General features: G+C 33.5%; 3 protein-coding genes across 3 annotated transcripts; 1 reads left to right on the top strand and 2 right to left on the bottom strand.

Moving 5' to 3' along the window:
* Positions 1-250: 250 nt before the first annotated feature.
* Positions 251-4,481, bottom strand: LOC8283083. Its single transcript, XM_002530397.4, has 5 exons — positions 3,198-4,481; positions 2,412-2,491; positions 1,561-1,672; positions 1,151-1,203; positions 251-762 (listed from the first exon to the last, which is right to left on the bottom strand). Exons 1-5 carry the CDS (start codon positions 4,180-4,182, stop codon positions 607-609), a joined length of 1,386 nt encoding a protein of 461 aa, XP_002530443.1. The 5' UTR covers positions 4,183-4,481; the 3' UTR covers positions 251-606.
* Positions 4,482-7,543: 3,062 nt separating this feature from the next.
* Positions 7,544-12,241, top strand: LOC8283085. Its single transcript, XM_002530398.4, has 5 exons — positions 7,544-8,090; positions 9,843-9,893; positions 10,011-10,073; positions 10,202-10,270; positions 11,570-12,241. The coding sequence occupies exons 1-5, from the start codon at positions 7,746-7,748 to the stop codon at positions 11,846-11,848; spliced, it is 807 nt and encodes a 268-aa protein (XP_002530444.1). The 5' UTR covers positions 7,544-7,745; the 3' UTR covers positions 11,849-12,241.
* Positions 12,242-17,811: 5,570 nt separating this feature from the next.
* On the bottom strand, positions 17,812-18,825 carry LOC8283086 (ethylene-responsive transcription factor ERF084). The gene has a single exon (XM_002530399.3). It carries the CDS (start codon positions 18,822-18,824, stop codon positions 17,961-17,963), a length of 864 nt encoding a protein of 287 aa, XP_002530445.1. The 5' UTR covers position 18,825; the 3' UTR covers positions 17,812-17,960.
* Between the last annotated feature and the right edge of the window lie 383 nt (positions 18,826-19,208).

Raw genomic sequence — 19,208 nt, 5'->3', positions numbered from 1 at the left:
ATAATGGTGAGGTGGTGTTGAGTAGAGTAAAGGTAGTAGAGGAGAGATGGAGGTGGAGTCATAGAGGAGAAGATTCAGTTAAATGAAGGGTTTAGATAACAATATAAAAAAAATAAATGATTTTGTGTTTAAATGCCCTAAAAACAATTGAGTGGCAGTGCTTCTTGCTATAAACATGAGGGGCAGAAATGCACCTTCTCCCTATTAAATTAATGCAAAAGAAATTATTAACCTTGTTTAGCTCTCGGGATAAAAAATATTCTTAATCCATCCAGAAAAAAAAAATGTCATTAACGTACTGTTCCCAATTGGAACTACAATAACAAATAAGGAAAAGCCTCAAGAAATGTATATACCTTGTGAGAAGGTCTATAACATAACTGCTTTCACCAAAGCAAATTTCAGAGCACTTTGTCAGCAATTTCCTATTTCTTGGCTACTAGCCTCAACATAAATAATCAACTTATTCTGGAAAGAGGGCAAAGAGAGGGGAAATGGGCAGAGATCGCTTTCCCCTCCTTCAGAACTTATACAAAATTTTTGCTAAATGAACTATGTCAATGTAAAAACAGAACCCCGAGGTTGTATCACTCCCTAGTCTAGTCCCTAATTTTTAGCTAAGTACTTGAAATCTGGATTGTCCCTAAGACCAAGTTTAGAAAGGACAAAGCAGTAAGAATCCCAATCAGTTCTTCGGAGGTACTTCAACAATTTCTTTCTCTTTTGTACCATTTCTTGAAGACCCTTTCGAGAGTGCTTATCCTACAGTGTTGCAAACAAAAAAGATTAAGAACAGTAATAATTGCAGGGATACATTAACCATTTAACACACAGCAAATTTTAGTCAGGACCCAATTCGCGAGTAGGATAAGATCAATTTCCCCACAACATTTATATCACCAAGAATAGCAGATAATGGCATGGGATCTTTTTCACCAATTGACTGACGGCCATTTTAGCAAGTCAACTGGCTACTTAAAGTAAATTGATGTCTGTGGAATGTAAAATGAAATAGCAGAGAGCTACAAACTCCATGCTAAACAAGATGTAAAATAGGTACTCAATGAATAGAATGCACCCACACTAACTATTACAAGAAAAAAATCTAAAAGAAATACAAGGGAAGAAAACTTAATCAGCTCCTATTTACCTTTTTGTGCAAAACTGAAGATAGGTGTTTGATCTTAGTAGTGAGTTGTGCCACTGCAAAGCAAGAGTAAAAGGAGATCAATAATCTATATGCATGTATGGACAAGAAGAATGGCACAAGTAGCAACCATGCATGTACAACAAAAGGTTCCCACTTACACAAACACCCACTTTCCAACAATAAAAATGACAGAAACAGCTAACTTGATTTTTTTCTTCAGAACGAATAAGGGGTAATGTTCACAACTAAATACTAGGATTTTACTTTCTTTCTGACAAAATTTCACAAACTAACATAAAGATTGTGAAATATATATCTTGCAACAAATGACTTGGGATGACATAACCAAAGATGTTACTCCTCCCAGCAAGGCAAAAATCACAAGTACATCAACACAGGGAGCACTTTACCTTGAACACGTGCAGATCCACAATCAGACTCTGACATTTTAAATTCTTCTCTAACCTTGGAAAGCCCAATTTTCATTTTCTCTGCAGATGACATGTTATCCGGATGGAAATACTGCATAACCATACAGCAAGATATCAGAATATAAAGTCAGTAAATGTTGATAATTAGAAGAACAAATCGATTAACTTCAAGTGATATAAGTGATACCCCCAAACTTTTTGAATCAGAAGACATACAATTGAAAAGATCAGATGCCAAACACAATTGACAAAAAGCTCAAATACTAAAGTGCAAGTGATTGCTGAATCCTCACTTTTAAATTCTTTGCACAAGCAATTTTTAGGTCAGACAGAAAAAGCTAATATTTAATAAGCTCATGGCCTCTGAATAAGTTTCAGCTAAAATAGACAGTTAATCAAAGATTCTAATAAAATGAACAACCCATCCTGATATTTCATAGTCTTTTATATGTAAAAGAAATAAATAGAAAGACATACATAGGTATGTGAAGAGTTAAAAAAAGCAACAAAGGAACATGTGAAGAGTTTGCCTTTAACTCCCAAATTAGTGGGAAACAAAAGAGAGAGAGAGAGAGACAAGAGGTGATCAGGACTTCAAAGCTGAAGGACCTAAACCTATGTCAGCATACTCTTAACAGGCTCATTCATTTCCACTTTAGGGCACACAAGAGACTGCATAATATAATGTGCCTAATATGGTTCAGATATGAAGTTCATGATAAAGTACAGTGAGGCAATTGACGGAATGTTGCAGGAATAACTAAACTCATGAGCTTTCAAGCTACCAGACAAAAGCAACGTTAATAAAAAAGAAGGAAGCTGAAACTTACCTTTTCAACTAAGTGCTCCTTTGGAGGATACTGCATAAAGTCCGGAGTTGTACTGAAGAGATTTAGTCTCTGGATTGGGACTGAAACATTAAAGCTAGTCATTAACTTGAAGATTATATTCACAATCTCATAAAGCATGCAAAACGTATCCAGCAAGATCAGCATGAAGTATCAATCCACAAATAATTAAAATGAAATCCTGAAACAAGTATCCTTTGATGATAGTTGCATATATTTGTATGCATGTGTGTCAGAGAGAGAGAGAGAGAGAGGTGTTGTGGAAGGAAGAGATTTCAAATTTATTCCTCTGACTGAACTAACTTAGTTCCGTAAAATGAGCATTTACAATTCACTCAATTCTTCATTTTATTCTCACAGTTCAAATCCTGAAAAGTAAACAGAATGGAATAGGATTACTTGCTGAAATCCAGCTAACAGTCAATAAAACTGAAGAAACAAGGACAAAGTTCAAGTAACAAATACTTTTTCAGGTTCATTTTTGCGTTCTTCTATCGCATACTTCCCAAATGTTATAAAACCCTCTTTCACAACTTAACAATGAAGAGTGGGAGGTCAATATACAAATAAGAAACAAATAACTACAAAGTGCCCACCAAAAAACCTTCTATGCCTAATTACTAAAATCATTGTTAACCTGCATGTCTAAATAAAACAAGAAAGTATACTCCGCAGGTGTAAAACAAGGTCCATCAGGAAAAATATAATGGACAACGGCATCTACAAATAGCACATAAAGTTTCCTTTTTCTTTCTTAGCAATACTTACTTGAACTCTTCTCAGCTTTTTCGTCCTTAAGCTTAATCAAGCTCTCTCTAATCCCGCTATAATATCCACCAATCCTCGATTCATATTCTTTCTCCTCAATTTCCCTCAACTTCCTCAACCTCTCATTCAACTCCTCCAAAGAAAACCACCCTTTTTCCCCTTCCTTCACCTCCGATCGCAAACTCATCAACTTCTCACCCAACTCTCCGTAACTATATGCCTTCCGAAACTCCGTACTCATTCCTCCTTGCACATTCCTTTGCTTGTTTACAGAAACCAGGGAAGGCATACCACCACTGCCACCAACCACAGAAGACTTCAACGACTCAATCTCTTTACTTAATTTCAAGCTACTTCTAGAACCTGAAAACGACATTGCATCACCATCATTTCTTCTACTACCATCAATTTTTGTATTAGCATTAGACTTCATTTGTCTCAAACTCTCTCTAATTGCATCCATTGAAAACCTCCCAGAAGCAGGCTTATTCGATTTGTTACTACCATTATCACTGCCACTAAAATTCTCTGATTTCCCGATCATGTTTCTTTTATAGAGATCTTGAAACGATATGTGCTGGGTCTGCCGTTGTTGTTGATCAGAGAATGTTGTATTGAATGATGATGATTCAGTAGGAGGAGGAACAGAGGATCTAAGGCGATACTCAGCAAGATTCTTTTTAATTTCTTCAAGAGAAGCAATTTTGGAAGTGGGTTTTGAAATTGAAGCGGGTGTTCTTAAAGGAGGGAAATTGGGTTTGTTTTGAGATTGTGGGTCTTGCTGTTGTTGTTTAAGGCTGGCTTTGACATCACTGAAATACGAAGAGAATGAGGTTTGCTGTTGTTGTTGTTGCTGCTGCTGCTGTTCTTGTGATGGCGGTGATAGAGAAGCGTTGTCATTTTGAGAAGAAGAAGTAGAAAATAGGTGGATGAGAGATGGGTTGGTGAGAGATCTGTGTTTGGGTCTGGTAATAGAGAGAGCCATGGGAACTGAACTACTAGGGTTTGAGAGTGAAGAACAAGAAGAATGGGGACGCAGATTATTGGGGTTTAGCGAGGGATTTGGGTATGAACCGGGTTTGAGTAAGATGTTTTGGTTTTGGGAGGAATAGGAGGTTATCACGACTGGGTTTCATTTTTGCAATTTTTTGTTCTTATCCATTTCATCAAAAGCTCTTTTGTTTTTATTTTATTTTTCTTATAACTTTAGAATAGCAAAGGCTCCAATAAATATACCTCTCAATTACTTCCACTCCATGAAACCATTGAAACTTAGAATTGCAAAAGTTTCTTTTGTTTTTTTTTTTTCTCATTGGAGTCTTTTTCTGCCTTTATAGATGTAATTGGTGTTTCATAATTATATTGATTCTCAATTGCATTACCGTTGCATTTTTATTTTTCTGAATTTTATTTTTAATAGGCCCATGTGATCACTAAAAGAAAATTTAAGTTTTTGATGAACTCTCAAAAAGTAAAAAAAAAAATAAATAAATAAAATCACAAGGACCATTAAGAAAGCTCTGGAGTTCCAGAACCTATGTTAGTTGATTGATACGAGATCAATCTAATCTAAGCCCACAACTCTCTTATTGTTGTCATGTTCTCTTTATTCAAACATTGTTAGCCCTTTCTTTGAGATTCAACCAAATACTAATCCAATTATGCCCAAGTCCACAATTGTTTTTGCATGTGCTCTTGATTACCATAATTATTTGTAGAAATAAACAGAAATGCCAATCTTGTTTGCAAGGGTGAACGGCAAATGCAGAGAAAATGCCATCTTTTTTATAGGCAGTAGAAAACAAGAATGATAATGTGATTGCATTGCTACAGAAAGGGACAAAGTAATCCCCGAGAGACCCAACCTAAAATGGCTGGACTTCATTTATTGGCCCATTAAAGATAATCCTCCATTTTGTCTTTGTTCGCTGCACCTCTTCTGTTTTCAGTAATTGCATGCTTTTTTTTTTCTTTCGTTGTCTTGCCTACCAGAAAAGGTTTGTGCAATTACATTATATTAATTAGTTTCAATGCTGTGATGTTTTTTACTTTCTATTACAATTCATAAGTGCTACAGGACATTATTATTTACTTCCTTTTCTTTCATTGGGTTTTAATAAGCGGTGGCTATATAATACGAGTGTATTTACCATAAAAAGTCAAAAATATTTACTAATATTGATAAATAATAACACATTAACTGTTTTTATTTTGATGATGATTTCTTTTTGAACTGAAAAAATACAACTTCGTAATATATAATTAAACAGACTATCTTTTACTGTAAAATATTTATAAAATAACAGATAATTTGAGATAGATTTAAACTCGTTGCTGCTTTCAAATAAAGAATCCGAATTAAAATACAATCTCAATGAAAAACGTTCATTTAGATTGAAATCAAATCCTCTTTAACTTTGATAAAAATCGTTGGACCACTGTAATAACATTTCGATAACAGCTAAAAATAGAAAGTAGAAAATGTCAATAAAAGCAGGCTGTTTCTCAGCTGGGTCGGCACAAATTCAATTCATCCGTGGCAATATTCAGTCAATCTAGGAGCTAAGATTATAAGCACATAATTTCTTTTACGTGGCAAAACCAATTATATAAATCAGACGTGGAAGCATCTGAATCCAATGGAGTATAAATTTGGGTTCTACATTTCGGAAATGAAATAAAACCCAGAACACAAAGGGCAGTCAGCACAGCCGCAGTGCACTGCTTCACTCCCCGCCGAAAGCCGCCTTTTCACTGTGTGCAAACCCATCATAATATTATGTCTCATCAGCCGTATTCAATTCTTCAATCTCCCCGTTTATTTTGCTAGGGTTTTATGGCATGCTCTTTACACGTGCATACTGAGGTTGGAACGTGTGACAGGTGTACAGGCCATATATGATGAAATAGATAAGCAAATGCGAGCTCTCATTTATTATTTTGCTCAGCTACCACATATAATTCACATTCACAAATACTTGCTCCGATTAGTTGCTACCCACCAAAATTAGTACCTGCAATATAAATAAATATATATATATTATATTAGTTAAAAATCTTATTTTAGATTTAATTGTGAAAATAATTGTTACTTTTATCAATTTTATAAAAATTATTACGGATTATATTGTTACTTTTAGTTTATCGAATGCTCTTTTCTTTTTTCTTGGATCTTAAAATGGGATATGTATTTAGAATGCATGTTAAGATTCATATTTATTTTATATAACTATATAAATCTTTATACACGGATTATATTATGGCTAAAGTAAATTCTTTAGCTAATTAGGCTAATAAATTTATTTTAAGTTAGTTAAACCAAAACTATGTAGTTATTAGTAATTTTGTTATTAACTTTTAATTTATTATTTATCGCGGATACTAAACTCAGCATTTAGTGATATTAAATTAAAATATTGATAATTAAAAATTAATTTTAAAATATATATCATATAATAAATAAAAATTAATATAATTTATTAGATATCAAGACAAATATCTAAAAATATATAATTTTTTCAATAATTAATCGAATTTATATCCTTTTTTTTTGTTGAAAAATGCTGTGTTATTAAAATTTTCGGATTGTTAGAATTAATATAAAATACAGACTAAAACTAAATATAAAAAATAGAGGTATTTTAAGACAATTAAGTGTATGTTTTTATAAAAAATCTAAGAAAGAAACAAAAGAAAAAGGATTGAAAAGAATCAAAATTGGAGTATGTGTAAAAAAAAAAAAAAAAAAACAAAAATAGTTTTTCTCGCATATGGCAGTGAAGTGGAAGTGTTTTTGTTGTAATTAAGTGCAGTGTTGTTCTAATCATACATCTACTGGTCGCACATCAACACTTTGCCAAAAACCAAATGGGCACTAAATTCTATTTGTGTGTCAACTAAGATAATTAATTGCCAACCCCATACACGTGCCACGCCACATTAAGATTTTGGCACGTCGCCTCCCATCCCATCTCTCGGCGCGTGTAACTCACACCACATATCTTCCTTTCAACCAATCCGGAATGCCCTACGATAATACCACCACGAGCCTGCCTGCAGTCCTTATAACAAAGACAATCGAATATTGAAATCGGTATTTATGTATATAATATTTTTAATTAAAAAAAAGAAAGTAATCTCCTCATTTTAAATAGGAGGATTACCAGCAGATATAATTGGAGATTCTATTATTTATCAGTAATTATAATAGTTATTTATTTATATAGTTTACAATTATTGAAATTCTATAAATAAAAAAGGTGAAAGAAAAATCTAAAACAGGATGTTTCCACGTGGGCATTGGAGTGGGGTCCAGGATAAACAAATACAAAAACCAATCCAGAAAGGGAGAGAGAAATAAGAGAAAAGTGTTCTTTATTGTCGAGAAGATCAAAGAAAGAAGCATCTCCATACCATACCATACCATACGCACCACAAAACACACATAAATACTCACCCTTTCTTCACTCAAAGATTTCCCTCTCTCTCTCTAAGCCTTCACTCTTTTTTTCTCTCTCTAAAAACAACAATACTGCTAATAATAAAAGTATGATTGAAGAAGACGACTGGGTTAAACTCGCTTTAAACGACGACAATCGCGTCGTTCAGCTCCTTTTGAAACTTAAGCGAGCGCTGTCTTTACCTCCTCCTCCTCCTCCTCCTCCGCCACCGCAACAGCCACCGCTGTTGCGGCTTGACTGGAGCGTAAGACAACGGCGGTCTAGACAAGTTTCGAGGAAGAAAGATAAAGCTGCCGCTGCTGCTCATGACGCCGCTACACGTGCTAGTCCTACAACGCCGCTTTCTTGGAGCGGGGGCACCACCTCTGTTAGCGGCGGCGGTTTTGAAGAGTCCAGTTTACCTACTAAGACTGTTGACACCGCGAGATCTAAGGTTTGTTTGCCTCTCTTTTCCATGTACCGGCCGCTTTGACTCGGCGACTCGGTTTTTGGTCTGTTAAATTTAGTGTCATTTATTTTTAAATTGACGAAACTGACCCTTTAGAAGCTGGATATCTACTCCTAGAGTTCCAATTGATTGCAACTGTCGCTATTTAATTGTGGAAATTTCTATTTTCTTTTTGACAATTCTACCCCTCATTGCATGGTGATATCTCGTGAATTTTTGTACACCAGATCGGAGATATTCACTGTGTCACCGGGGCGCGCTCCTACTGTTTCGACTGAAATTCCCTTTTCTTTTCAACTTGTGACTCTCTATCTTTTGAAATTTTTTTTGGTCATAAAATTGTGGCTTTTGTTCAACGCATAGGGTCAGAGAGTTCAATGTGTCATCACATTTGCTAATTCTATCATATCTAATCGAAAGAAAAGGACCATAAAAGCCCTTATCTTAAAGGGTATTATTGTCCAAACAGATAGTTTCCAGAATCCAAGTGTTTTGTCCGGTTAGTACCTGATCCTGTACACATCCTTAGCAAACGACGATTCTGTCCTTACCAGGAGTCTAAATTTAGCAATTTGCAATTTTTATTTTTAGATGTTATTTTGAAGGGCAGTTCAGTCATGCGAAAAATTGTTACTTCTTTCAGAAGAATTAAAAAATTTGAGCTATTTAACCGGTTGCGTGAATTCGTGGCAAAATAGGTCTGCCTGCAGTTTGGTGTAAGTGTGTAGTTAGTGGTTATGCACTTTCTTTTTTTAATTGGGGGCAAATTATCTGGTGTAGTCGCCGCAGTTCTCCACTTACTGCGGGCGCACCATAAAATCTTGTCTTTTCTCACGTGACAACATTTTAAGATTTTGCATGACAGCTCGATTTTAACCTTTCCTTTTCTTCAGTAATAACTCTAAAAAGCCGTGTGATCAGCTGTTCTAATGCTGTGAGAATATAATAAATTAACAGTCTGTCTCTGAAAACTCCTTTCCTTCTCTTTCTTTCATGGGTCCTGTAGTGCTGATTTAGAAATTCCTTGGTCAAATTAATGTTTCTATCTATAGAGTTGAAAGTAGAGAATTGAAATTGAAGAAAATGAAAAAAGAAAAAAAGAGTTTTTAGGTCCGAGTTCGTTTGGAAGAGAAGAAAAAGAAAAGAGTCATCTTTTTAGAGGTGGGTCCCAAGTTGTCACCAATTTTATGGTATAAGCTGACTTGCTGGTCTATGGGTATTTCCTTTACCAAACTCTTAAACAGTATCTAACGAACATTTTAGAAAATAGTAATACATTTATGTTTATTATTATGACAAACTAACAAATTAACGAAATTGATGAGAAAGGGGAATATGGGTTATCAGGGACAGGTGTGAATCACATGCCAAGAAGACAGACTGGGGGATCACAAGCGTGGCATGTGGCCATTTGTTGTCCCGAATCTTTTCGTCGAAGTCGGAAAAAGCTTACTGGATGACTCAGTCGGCGTGGACTGGGATTGTTTGGGATCTGTTTTTTTTCTTATTTTTTAAATTGAAATGAGTTTCCAGGAACTTTCTTTCCGTTTTCGTTTCTTTTTTGGAAAAAAGCGTACAGAATAGGTAGCTGACAAGAAATAAACAAATGGTCCGTTTATGAGTATGTACATATTTGTATGTTTATATGTAACTTGTGTTTATTTATTAAACGTGTATAAAGGAAATTGTCTTTTTCATTAGTGGAACTAAGCTGTTCCATGTTGGGGTTATCTGCAGGTTGATGTTACTAGTGAAACACCAACAACTAAGAGGTCAAGAAAGAAGAAGGTGATATTTTCTTCATTAATCTTAATTTTAACTGATGCTCCGTTTGAAATTTTTTCAATATCTTTTTTTAAATTTCGTTATCTCATCTTGGTCTGTCTTTCTTTCTTTTGGTTTCAGACATTACCTGAGCTTAAAGAGGAGGAAATTTTACTGTTGAAGGAAAGGAGAAATTTGAAACATGTATGTAGTATTAATATCTTATCTTGTGATCACTTGTCTAATTCTCTCCTTTTCCCCCCCTTTATAGATATTAATCTAGTTGGCGATTACTCGATGAATTCTAATCTTATGATTCTTTCACTGAGCAGCAACTGGTGACCTTGCGGCTTACTGTAGAGAATCAAAAAGCTGAAAATGAAAGCTTGAAGAGGTTGAAGGTAAGCTTGTTACTCCTTCATACGTGTCCTATGAATTATCTGATATTTTATTATATCCTCTGGAAACAATTTTATAAGCATCTTGATAGTTCTTGTACTTGCCCCAACAATGAATTGAAAAATGTCTTTCACTTGTTATTTACAATTTTAATTAACACATTTTTGTTTTTGCAATTTTTTCTATATGCCTGTGTTACCTGATACTTAATATTTTGGTGTCACAATCCTCTGTTTCCTTGCTTTTGCACACCCATCTGTGAAACTAATTGTAGAGTTCTTCTAGGAACCTAAACTGAATGCTAAAATCTGACATACAAATTGAAATTGACCTGAAAATTTACATTGCTACTCTACTTATTTTTATTTTGTGTTTGTGAATCATAATAATGAAATCTGTTGAATTCAGTGTCTATATTAGTTGGCACTTCTGTGCACCCTATTTATTATGTTCTCTATTTGCATACATTTTAAGGAGTTGACTTAAAATTCAGCGAACCTGAAATAACTAGGATGGTGGCTGGTTTCCTGAAATTCTTGCATGCTTTAGTGTTATCGGGAGACCAAAGGAAGCAAAGGATTCTCTTGATGGGTCTATGGCTGCCTCCATGGAATTGCCCATTGAGGATACCTTGCAGTTTGTTGAAGGCTTATATCTGGGATTGCTTAGTTAATTTTCTGACTCTGGTGTTGAATTGTGAGTTAAGCCAACAATACTTTCCAGCTATAGCTGGATACTGCAATATCTGGTGCCAACATCAAGTTATCCATACTTGATGGTCACTTACGTGTAATAAATTTTAAGGGTATGCATTATTCAACATGATACTCGTTTCTTTTTTCTTTTTCCTTAGAACTTACATTTCAACTTCTTTATAACTTCTCAGAATACAATCCCCAGAGTACATAACATGTGGTTATAATTGATTAGGTTGCAATTACTTTTTATTTGGCCCTTAATGAACTGTATTACTTGTTTTTCTTTGGATAAATGTCGATTATTTTGTTAGAGAAAGTATACTAGTACCTCTAACAAGCATTATATACTTTTATAGTTAAAGAACCTTGATGCATGATTTTATGTTATATAATCATTGCCTTGGAAATCCTGTGTTTTAAGTATTTTAAATTTCCTTTCTGTTCCGTTCTTTTTTGACATATTAGCTTGAACCTAAGTCGGAGCAACAAAATGGCAATATCTTTCTATTCCCAGTTCATTAGATAATTGATAAGTTGAGAAGTGTTTGAAAATAACATCTGAAGTATTGATGAGATTGTAAAAATGGTTGTTTTTCTTTACAGGTGGATTTGCTGTCAAGGCAGACGCCACAAACAGTTGCAGCAGCTATTAATACTGACGAATGTAATTCAGATAAACTAAACCAAATAAAATTACCACGTGACGCCTCATGTTCAATGACAACCGTAAGTGCTGTAGGCAATAGATCTGAGACATCTTCATCCGGTGCTGCTCTCCAAAAACAAGAGGTTGGATGTAGGGAGTCTTCCTATGTGCTGCCTGATCTAAATCTACCTGTGGAAGATAACTCAGGGATAGATGTCTTGTATGGGATTAGCTAAGAAGAATCAGTTGTATACTGAGTCAATTTTTCCAAGCCACCGGTGGAATTTATGCTTAATGACGCATGGTGCTTTAACAGTATCTGAAATTGAGTTAATGTAAGTACTAAACCAACTGCCTTCACCGCATCCAGGTATGGAATGCTGAACTTTGTTTTTTTTATACTGAAGGTACCGAGGGTAGTGTAGAGATCCTAATCATTAGTTAATAGTTAGATTCTTTTCTTCGGGAGCAGATTTCTACATTCTTCCTAATTCTTTGGGGCCAACCCTCATTCCTTCTGTTTTTTTTTTAGAAAAATATTAACAGATAAGCTGTAATTATTCTATAGATAATCACATGTTTTGGTACTATGTGAATCTAATCAGGGTCTCTTTTTTTTTTTTGGTTTATTTTCTTTTAGTATGTCTGTTTCTCCCAGCATTTTTATTATTTCCAAACTGTCATCGTAGTTAGTTTATTAGATGGCTTGTGTTATTCTTTTCTTCGAAGAATACCATTTGTAGGTAATATTGTTCTGAAATGAATGAGCTTACAATATCGTCTGTCTTTCAAACACCATTTGTAGTGTTTTGAAGTGAATCCTGCTTAAAATGTCTCTATCAAAACCATCTGCCTATACAGAAACTAATTCGGTTGGCAACCTGGAGTATTGCGGGTCTTCATTCCGAATAGAGCGGATGTAATTGTGAGAAAAATAACAAGTAACACATTCAATGTAACTCGGTATTTTATGTATGAATAGCTGCCCTGCGGAATCCAGAAAGATTGTATGAGCTAGTTGCGCTGGGTATGAATCAAAGTAGTTATTTGAATGGCTGGCCAGGAAAGGAATGGGCAGAGGTGGCAATTAGGTCGTCGGGTGGGTTGGGGTAATTTCGAGTTTGAGGTCATCTTTGGGTGACCTTTTTGGTTCGGATTTCAGGTCACCTATCATCATCGATTTAAGTTTTGGCTTAGGTCTTCTTTCAACTATCGCGGCGGTTCTATCACCGAGGTAAAAGAATGCATCACGCGCAAGTAGACTGAAAATTATAGACAGCAGTACAGTACAATACAATAAAAGCGCATACTTGTGCGGATAACCAGTAAAATGAGAATTGATTTTTTGAGGGTAATTTAGTAACTCGCTGTGTCCCCTTTCCTCGCCTGCAAACGCCATATAATTAGCCTGGTAACTTAATTCATTTGTGAGGGACAAAGATGCTAATAGTTGTTTTTTGGTATAATTCCTAATGATCCGGTCTTAAATGTCCCGGTTTATGCTCCTGATGTCTTCATTTACTCTGGATAATAGATATGGCTCGCACATTATCAATGGAATTCATATCTTCAGCTAACAAGAGCCAATCGATTACGTTACCAATTATCACATCAACCCTAATAGGCTGTCAGATGATAAAAATATCCTCTAAAAGGACGATATCAATGCAATAATTTGTTGAACTTATATATTAGGAGATTTATGGCTATTTGTTTTTATCATAAGAAGGGAAGCTTAAATTTGAGCCCACCACCCGAACTTCATTCAGCTTTTTCACTAGGCCTAAATTCGATAATGTGGTGCCATAAGGAATGAAAAACGATGATGTTGATATATAACATATGATGTTTGAGCCAAACAATGCTGTTATTCAGTGTGCGAGAGTAGCTACTAGTTCAAGCCAAAAACCCAAAGTTAGATTACACTACTAGTCACTACAAGTTTGGAAGAGCAAGCATATTCCTCGTTGCATTGACGGTTTGAAAACTCTTGACCTATATTGGACCAAATCCAACTTTATACCTAAAAAAATAGTTTATACAGAGTAATGATTATGTAACCCATTTTAATTGGTAACAACTTTTATATATAAAATTTGATATATAATAATCTTGAGATTGCTTTTTAGATTAATAAAAATATTATACCATGTAGATAAAAATCAAAACAAATTAAAATGAGAAGTTGAATATTTGACATATCCAAATTTTCTCTCTTCTTTATCTAATAGGATGCAAGGGTTCTTACTCTTTTCCTTTATCTGGTAGAAGTATTATTTCTCAAAAAAAAAAAAAAAAAAAATTAATTCGCTAAATTCGAATGGTCATAAACATTGGCAAGCAGCTGAAGGCATAAATAGATTCTCACGGTCCTCTTAAATTCCCTAAGCAGTCTCCTTTATTTACAGGTGAAACAATTTCATTGTCAGATTCACAAAAAAGAGAGCTTTCTGACAACTGATTTTTCCAGGGTACCAGGGTAAAAAATAATGCTATTCTCTTTACACTCCATATTATTGTTTATATTTTAACCATATATATATATATAACCATCTGAACCCAGGTGGAGGTGGATTAGACTTTTGGCAAAAATCAACTGCTGTTCTGTTCTGTCCAAGAAAATGTGGCAGTCTGTCATTTTTACAGTTTGATTTTAAAACAAACCATATTCAGAAATTTAATTGATTGATGAACAAGGAAGAATTCAAGAAAAATTTTACACAGAGAGTCAGTTTGGGAGAGGTACAAGTTACAAAATGCTCTGACAAAAACCTTCTCTGCTCCAATGGTTTTGTGGAAATAACAGTTTTCCTTCTTTTAACATTAGAAAAGTTCATATTATTTTTTAAGATTGAACTTTTTATTACATTTAGCATGCTTGTTTTTTTTAAGCTTTATCAATTTTAACAACGAATTGAAAGATTTATTCTATAGTTAAAAATCCAGATAAGACAGAAGCCCTAGACATTCTAATAAATTACAATTAGGTTTCATTTTTTTCTGTCCGAAAATCAACATAGAAATGAATCTTCATTTTCCTGTTTTTACCTTTTATAAATTAGCACAAAATAGAGAAAAGAAAAGTTTTTGAACAACAATGCAAAACTCCAAAAATATTCTTTTCGCTTTTCGACACTCTGAATGCAACATTTTCAGCAACGAAACAAGAAAAATGAGAAACAAAGTGTCAAGAATTTAAAAAGGAAAAGGAAAAGAAATAACTTAGCTATGAAATCAACAAAGATCTTAGAAAAAGGCCAGCATGCTGTGCTTAAATTGATATGTGATATATAGAGATTATAAATACGCAAATTGAATTGGATTTGGCTAATTTTGAATTATTTTGAATTCGGCTCTTTAAGACTTGGGTCTTCTTGAACTCAAATAATTATGAGTTTGGATGGTGTTATATTTGGGCTAATTGGGTTCGAGTGTTTCTATTCTTTTTTTATTATTATTAGAATTGAATTAAATTCGAATAAAATCTAATTTGAGTTATTTCTAATTTTAGATTAATTTATTATATTCGAGTTAAATTTTAGAATTAATTTATCCAAATTTATCCTTTTGACTTCATAAATTTTATCTAGTAAAATCTTATATATTTTTTTAAGATTTTCTAGTTAAAAATTTAGAATTCAAAATTTTTGGATTGGTGACGGATCATCTCCTCCCTCATATATACATTACTGTCTTTTTATTGAACTATTGTTTTATTTATTTTAGATTTTTAAAAAAATTAAAGAAAATAAATAAAAAATATAAATCTTATTAATTTTAAGAATAGTCGATTTAATTATTTCATTTATTTATATAAATATTTTCGTTGATAAATTAAAACTTAAAATGGTGTCAGCGTCAAAAATTTATTTAATTAAATTTTATTATCTATTAAGCTTCTTTACTTTTATTAACAACACTAGCTTAAAATTAAAAGTTTACTAAATGCATAATTTTATTTTCAGTCTTAAACATTTATTTCTCATAAAAATTAGGATTCTTTTACTTTTCTCTTTTGTTTTAAAGAAAAATTAAAATTAGATTAAAATATAAAATAATAAATAAAAAATGTATTCATAACTTAATTATTTTGTTGAATTACTTGTTAATATTTTTATTTCTTAATATCATATATACTAGTTTTTGCTATTATTTTATTCATAACTAAAAATTTATAAAGTAATAATTTTAAAGATTAAAATTTGAAGATGACATCTTAAAACTTTAGTTGAAATAAAATACATATAAAGAAAAATAGTTAAAAGTAATCACATATGATAATTAAATGCCATTAAAATATTATATTTATTTACTAAAAAAATATGTTTCAAGTAATTTAGATCTCAGATAATTTAGGATTTAGATCTTTAAATTTTTATTAAAATTTAAATTTAAATAGATTGTATTTTAAGCGAGTAGAATTGGATTTTCGGATTCGTGTTAGACTCTGGTATAGGTGGAATCTCCTAATAAAATCAAATTCTTACTTTCTTTTTAGCTCTTTACCTAGACCATAATGAGTAAAATTATCTTTATAGAATAATATGAATAATTATTAAACTTTTTATATAGTTTTATAAAATTTTAATTTATTTTATTTTAATGATTCAATTTTATTTACCTCTCTATTTTAACTAATCTTAATTTATTGACTATTTTTATAATGTATCAATTTTTTTTAAATAATTAAATTAAATACAATTAAAGATTAATATTCATCGCCAAGAAGATATTAAACCTCAAATATTAAGTGATTCTATCATATTATATATCATTTTATCTAGAAAAAGCTATTGACATAGACTAGATCCAAGAGATTTAGTAGAATTTTCTCTTATTATAAATAATTTTCATATAATAAATCCAACTTAAGATAAAATAATAAGTACACACTATTAAAGTAGTCTAAGAAGATGAGAGTATATAAGGATATAATAAAGGCCAAATTACTCGTTCTAATCCTAATTTCGTTACTTTTGCTTCTCTTGTTTTTATCTCATTCGATCATTGATGTGTCTTCGATCATCTTTCTGTTAGCATTCTCTACCCGCCGATTGTCATTTAGCAGGATCAAGCTGAAACTTCTATATCGGAGATCCTTAATTGATGTGGTACATTGCTGCTCATATTTTAAATAAAATAAATTAAAATTTAATAATTGAAATCAAATTAAATAAGGAAATTAAGTAATTCGACCTACTATTATCCCAAATTTTTATTGGGCACACGTACAGGTCAGATCACCGAGAAAACCATAATAAACAATGGAAAGAGAGAGAAATGAAAAGTGTTTCCTTTCAATCATTCAGAGTCGGAGAGTCTCTGCACATATCTCCATTGCTGTCACTGACGGACCTGTTGTCAGTGGTAATATTTCATTAAAGCGAAATGATTTGCGTTGGATTTAGAGAAGACATTTTCACTATTCATTCTTTATTCATCTTCCATCTTCTTCTTCTTCTACGCCGATTGCTTTTGCCATATCATCATTACTCCTCTCTCCAAGTCTCCATTCACACAGTATTTCGCCGGTAGCGTAATTCATGGGCGAGTTTTTGATTGTAAGCTTTTTATTGCCGTTCTACACCACAGTGATGTTTGTGACTGTTTATCTGAACTGTACCTTTTGTTTGTTAATAATGGTTTCTTATTGACTTCCTTCTTATGTTTTAACTCTTCCTACAACTACTACTTTCCACTACTTTTACGTAGTCTTACTGTTACTATTATTATTACTGGCCAAGTACGATATAATTCCTATCGACAAAATTAAGGCCATTTCAGTTTCAAGATTTTGCAGTTCATTTTTTAAAAGTGCAAGTTGGAATTGCAATGAGTGAGCTATTACTGTGCTACTATAGTACTCCTGCATGCTACTTCTCTTTCCTTCTTTCTCTAGTCATCTTGTTTATTTTGCTTATTTTCATTAAGATTTTTTCATTCTCTGGAGTTATACCATAAAGGATAGACCTTGATATGAGTGAATAAACATGACCTAGAAACCACATGAACCAACTTATAACAATTTTTGTGCTGCATGTTCTCAAGAAAACATTTGTGCCAAAGAACCCAGATGGATGAAAGACTGTGCTATACAATTAATACACAAGTATCCTTGCACATCTCATAGCCAGGCTTAAATTTATACATACATATATAATTGATCATCTTCTTAACAAGAGACAAAACTGCTAAAAGCTCATATAACTTTCATGCCCATGCATATTTTGCCAAAGTAATTACTAGCCCCATGACTAATAATAGTATCATACCAAACCCTAATTGCCAAAAAAAAGAAAAGAAGAAAAACCCCACCATAATAGACATACCTAAACCTAAAAAGACTAGTTAAACAACCATTGATGGCGGAGGAGATGCAGGACTATTCTTTTCTGCGTTGCCACCAAACCCAACCCCCAACTTCAAATCAAGCTCCACATTGTTGCTAATATTGCAACTTGTATCACTAAAAAGATGAGCTACAGAAGTAACAACTGCACACTTTCTTCCACTACTACTCACCTTACTGTTTCTCTTCTTCACCTCATTTAAAGATCCTGATATAGGCACCACTGAAGGTATTTCGAAGTTTGTTCTTGCTTTTGCACCTCTAAGTCTCCTTGCAGCCGCGTCATATGCACGCGCCGCCTCCTCTGCTGTGTCGAACGTTCCTAACCAGTGGCGGCACCGCCCTATTCGGTCACGTATCTCTGCTGACCATCTTCCCCATGGCCTCTTCCTCACTCCTCTGTATGTCCTCTGCCCCCCCACTCCTCTGCCGCCGCCGTGAATCTCACCGTCCTTTTTCCTGGACCCAGTACGTTGAGAAATAGAAGGTTCTTGGCTTTGAGGTTTGGGGGCGTCGGCACTGGTCCCAAAGAGGACGTGTTCGCCAACAACAGCGGCGATTCCGTCAAGAATCGGTGGTGATTCGGTTTCCTTGATGTTAATATCAGATTGCGCGAGAATAGCCGAGATGTCGATCGAAACGGGATGGTCGTTGTTGTTAGTTTGGTTAAGTTGGTTATAAGCTAAAACTGAAGAGATGGGATAATGACGGTGGGTATTAGTAGTAAAAAGAGGCTTGTAGAAAAATGATGATGCATCGGGCGGCAAGAACTGAAACGTGTCGGGACTGGTAAAGAACGGGACGGAGAGGAATTTTTGGTTGTTCATAGCGTTATGCTGTTGAAGCACTGGGGATAGAGTCATGGTTAGGAAGGAGTGCAGAACGTGCAGCAGGCTGTTTATATATAATAATAATAATAATAATAATAATAATAGTAATAGGGGATATATAAAAATTAAATTAGAAAAAAACAGATAAATTAGAAATTTATATAAATGAATAATAAAATTAAAAAAGAAATACTATAAGATATAATTCTGTCTAAATCGAAAAGACCATAATCCCGTCACATTGACATGGTTTGCAGGAGGGATATCCGCTCCCTATTGTCAGAACCATCCTTGCACGGTTGTACCCTTTTCCAAGCATCAACTCCTCCTTCCTTTTATAAAAAAGGACCCATTTGATTCAAGTCATCAGTGAAACTAAGGATTATAATGAAAATTGTTTAATTTAGTTTAAAATGA

This window comes from Ricinus communis, chromosome 8 (genome assembly GCF_019578655.1).
Source record: "Ricinus communis isolate WT05 ecotype wild-type chromosome 8, ASM1957865v1, whole genome shotgun sequence".
NCBI lineage: Eukaryota > Viridiplantae > Streptophyta > Magnoliopsida > Malpighiales > Euphorbiaceae > Ricinus > Ricinus communis.
The sequence above is the reverse complement of the archived record's forward strand: the minus strand, read 5'-3'. Positions and strand labels throughout refer to the sequence as shown.